Raw genomic sequence first — 4,642 nt, forward strand, 5'->3', positions numbered from 1 at the left:
TGGGCCTGCCAGTGACCTTAATGGATGCAGGGACAAACCTCTTCACAGAATACCATTTTACAACTGCATTAAAGTTTAAAAGGGAAGGGAATTTGCAGGTGAGCCACATATGAATAGTAGCATTTTACAGTGAAGGCCAAAGATCAAAACTGCAGAGGAGGATATGGTCCTCCATAAATCTCAGACAATCTTACTTTAAAATTGCTAAAAAGAAGTGGCTCATGGATGGAAGAGGCTGCATCTACTTTAATGAAAGCAATAGATTCTGAACATAAACTTTTCTAGAAAAATAGATAATATGAAATCTGACAGAACTGCAAGCCAAAATGCTGTTGTCCTTATCTCAGTTGTCTAGGACAGAAATAACTAAGGACACTTTTTCAGAGACCTCTTGCTATGAGAGAAAGTACACATATACAAGAGAGAATATTCTGCTATAAATCTTCATAGGAAAACAAGTAATTGACTCCCAAACTGATAATCTGATCAGAAGTATGTTTAAGACATACCTCTCCCTGGTCTTAGAGACCTACCTTTTTGTATGACTCAAAAAAAATTGCAGACAATGGATGATGTATTTAAAATATTTATTTAAAACTATAAAATGTATTTTGTAATGTCTGCCAGTGCCAGACGCAAAAGTATGCATAAGCTTAAGTCCCAGTGTTCAAAACCGTGATTTTTCAAGGTATATTTTGATACAAAATTGTCACACAGGTGCTGGAAGCTTTAAAACACTGCTGAGAAGTATTGGATTGTAAGCCAGTGTGATCTGCTGAAGGCAAGAATCCCAATTTCTTCCTGAGCAAAACCAGATTTTTTTTTTGTTTAGTGCATCTTGAAAAAAGATTTTTAAAATATATTAGCAAGATTGTTTAATGAGGCAATGCAATAAGCCTCAGTTGTGTTTTAGTTTTTGTTACCTTATATGTAATGAAAATAGCACTTTTTTGTCCATCTTCAGAGCCAGGTAGTTTATTCTGTGCTCCAATTTTCTAGATAAGGTTTCAGATGTCCACAAAGACCAACAGTACCAATGCTGGCAGGAATTTACAGGAGAATTGTTCTTGTAGAGCACAAATAAAAAAGTGTGTAAGTATTGTGTCAGTGTCATATGTCAATAATCTGGGGCTCGTTTGTGAAATTTACTGTTTTAACTCCTGCCAGCTGCAAAACTGTGTTAATGGGAACATGATCCAGCCTGTTCTCATCAAGGTGCAAAAAATGCACTTCATTGCCTAGAACGGAATAGAATAATGTGTAAATACTTGAGTAAAATATTAATTTTTTCAAAGACATAAGTCAATCAAAGCAGCACTCTGATTTCCTACTACTCTTGCACGAATGTGTACTAGCTCTATAGATTGCACAATACACTGTGTTTTAAACAATGACAATGATTTTTTTAATTAAGTTATAGAAGCAAGGAATGTTGAGGTATCTAGCTGAATTAAATACGCTGTAGCATGTTGTTTCCTAATGATGTGATGAGATGACTCTGTCATGTTGCAGCCCCCTCTTCAGGCATTATTCCTCTACTAGAACCACATGAAATGCCTAGAATCAAATGTGAAAGCAGAATGTAGGTGAACATCACGATGACAAAAGAAAACCCTCCAAAGAGTTGTTCCATCAGCACTCTTACAGACCTCTGCATGACTGTGATCAGCTTTGTGCCACCTCTGTGGGAGGTGGGACTACATAATGACACTTCCATGGGCTCCTTCAGCCAGCAAAAATCACACAGTTTGATGCAAGACTGTCTCCTTGGGATCCACAGGGACAGCAGCTGAGATAGTGGCGTTAAAGCAAACAGCTGAAGGAGAAGGCTGTAACTTTCACACAAACAAAGAAGCTCACCTGGGCCTAAAATCAAAGCTCCTCCCTGCTGAGCGGGGTCTCCTTGAAAATCAAAAGCTGGGCCAGTCATTGCTCTCCACATACTCCTAATGCTTCCCAGGAACATGTTTGATTTCACATGAGGGCTCCGCACTGAACAAAACAGCAAAATACTTGTTATCTAGAAATACAAATGTATCTAAGGAGAAAATTGAACAGCTGCTACGAATAGTTTAGACTACTAGTGTTTTGACAAAACATAGTCCACAAAAGATGGTCTGGTGGGCAACTCCCTTCCTATTTACACTGTGGTCATATCAGATCGTTCTTGTTTTGTTCTGTGTAAGTTCAAACAAGGTGAGAAAATTATTCTTACCTGATGCGTTATTACCTTCACCTCTTTTCATGCCAAGCGTTTTATAAATTTCCCTTTGTGGATCTACATACATTTCATGTGTATACCCAGTTAAACTGCAAAAGGGCTGCAAAATATATGCATGCAAAAAAAAAAAATATTTTTAAGGTTAAAACAGTAATTACCTGGGATCTACTGACAGTGGAAAAAATAATGACACCCTGCCCCAATTTGGAAATCTGTGGATTTGTCATGTTAAATTAAAGCCCAAAACTTCTTAGCACTGAAGCTTTTAATAAAACAAAGCTTCCAGTGAAATCAAGAAAAGGTGTTTCCTTAGCAAGCCTTTGTGTTTTTCAAACTGAAAGTTTTAGTTATTTGCTATATTCATGTACTACTATCAGAACTGCTTCATGAAAAAGAATAGTGTCCTCTTTCTCTGTGGTTGCAAATGACAACGTTTTCACTCCTAGAGAAATCCCTCAATGCAGACCATGACAACCCAACAGAGCATACAATTTATTTAATGACTACGTTATTTACCTTGATGTGATGATAAGATGACTGTCCAATAACTATAAGCCTCACATTGGCTTCCTAGAACAGAACATGGGTATGGAACTGTAGAGAGGAACTCAGTGTTTCTGCAGGGCTGCAAAGCATTAGTAGAATCTCGTCTCCAGAGTTAATGATCACAGCGCACCGAGTTAAAATTATTTGAAATTAACATCACATACACGTTTGGAGCCTGCACCTTTGTCTACCACCCACAGTTATCAGCTACATTAAATTATTAAGTGAAAAATTATTTTTAAAGGTAACTTTTAAGTTGCAGATGTGCAAACTTCAAGTTTTCCGTAGCATTAATAGTGTCATCTTTTCAAGTGGTTGCAATCTGCTATGATTTGGGGAATGCAAAATTTCCACTTAGTTACACCTGCATGTAAAGAAGCAGCATGCAAATATTGGTGCACATACAAGTATGTCTGTGATTTACGCATACAACCACTCATTAATAGATACAACTTGCATCTGCATGTGCTGCTGTCTTTTGCAGGTGCAACGTTAGGCCTGCATCTAAAATAGAGGCCAAAATTTAAGTTCATTTAGGTGTGCCAGTAGAATAGTTAATAAAACATAAGGTTGTTTTAATATTAGGATGTAATATTTGCCTTTCCCACATAGAATAATTTTGCTTGTTATGAAAAGAAGCCCTCCCAAAACCAGAATACTCAAACTAAGAAAAGCATGGATGGTTTTTGGTCTCTGTAAACATTTATTTGAGCAGCCAAATTAAGAAAATGTCATTCTGAGTAACACTGATTAAGCAGTTTAGAAAAATCTGTCCTGAGAAGGGGAGCTGCCATATAAATTACCCCTTTTCCTCCTCAAGTTCCTAGTCCATCTAAGGCTTGCTGTCAGCAAGGAGTTGGGTCTCTGTCATTGGCCATGCTGCTGTTGAGAATAAAATATGACATAGTTTCAATCAGCAGCCTAGAAGAGACAGATTGACCTTCCACATTTAGCAGGGGATCATTGTCTTTCTCTGGTATCTCCTACCACCCAACAAATAGCCATCCATAGCAACCCCTGCCCACTCCATTTCTCCTTTCTGTCAGTATGTCACTCCTGTTTGTGCAGCTGCCTGGAGAACAGGTCACACAACTGATACAGCTTACAAATAAGCATAGAAAAATAAACTATTTTTAATCCAGATCAATTTTCTGATCTTGTTCCATGCACAACCATCAGTCAGCTGTACCAGCACAATGGAAAGGGCAGTAGTTAGTTAGTGGTCAGGAGAAGACAGCTGCCCAGGGCACTGCTAATACCAAATGAAATGTCCATCAGATGTTACCTAACTGTTCAGAACACAGCAGAAAAAACAGCACCAAGCTAATAGGGCAGGGAGAAATAATGCTGCTGCAACAGAGCACGTAGTGCAATAAATCCTTTCCTGTGGCTCCTAGGCAGATACATTATGGTTATTGTAGCCAACAATTAAAGCTCTAACTTTCTTCTGAGCCTTTTTTTTGATTCCTAGAAGGCTTAAGCCTCTCGCAAGCCTGCAGCGGGACATAACAAATTTGCTTGACTATAGTACTTACTTGTAAAAACGCCTTGGGGACTTTTGCCAGGTCTTCTACATACTCCTTGCAGGTGTAGCACAAAAAATTCTGCAACAGAGCCCATTGGAGGTGTTAGAAACAGACATAACTGGATAGCAATGAAGCATCAGATTGTGACTTCAGGCACAAACCAGTTCGGAGGCGACCAGGAACTGGGAACGAGAAAGACTAAAGTTCTCTGCAGTCACCAAATTTGGGTTAGGATCCAAGCCTGAACAAGGACACCAGGCTTGGGGCCTTGCTAATATTTTTATCTCAGAGTATTCTAGGAATGTGGGAGCTGGCTTTGCAGGCTGGGGAACACAATACTTCTTTCCCT

At 38.8% G+C, this 4,642-nt stretch overlaps 1 protein-coding gene across 1 annotated transcript; it reads right to left on the bottom strand.

Annotated features, from left to right (window-relative positions):
• Window positions 1–1,110: 1,110 nt before the first annotated feature.
• Window positions 1,111–4,377, bottom strand: AAED1 (AhpC/TSA antioxidant enzyme domain containing 1; the record flags this gene model as incomplete). Its single annotated transcript, XM_010074905.1, has 5 exons — window positions 1,111–1,238; window positions 1,861–1,992; window positions 2,216–2,321; window positions 2,738–2,791; window positions 4,303–4,377. Coding segments are annotated over 5 exons (495 nt in total), but the record flags the coding sequence as incomplete, so codon positions are not given.
• Window positions 4,378–4,642: the final 265 nt, after the last annotated feature.

This window comes from Pterocles gutturalis, unplaced genomic scaffold (genome assembly GCF_000699245.1).
Source record: "Pterocles gutturalis isolate BGI_N339 unplaced genomic scaffold, ASM69924v1 scaffold51497, whole genome shotgun sequence".
NCBI classification, from domain to species: Eukaryota; Metazoa; Chordata; class Aves; order Pterocliformes; family Pteroclidae; genus Pterocles; species Pterocles gutturalis.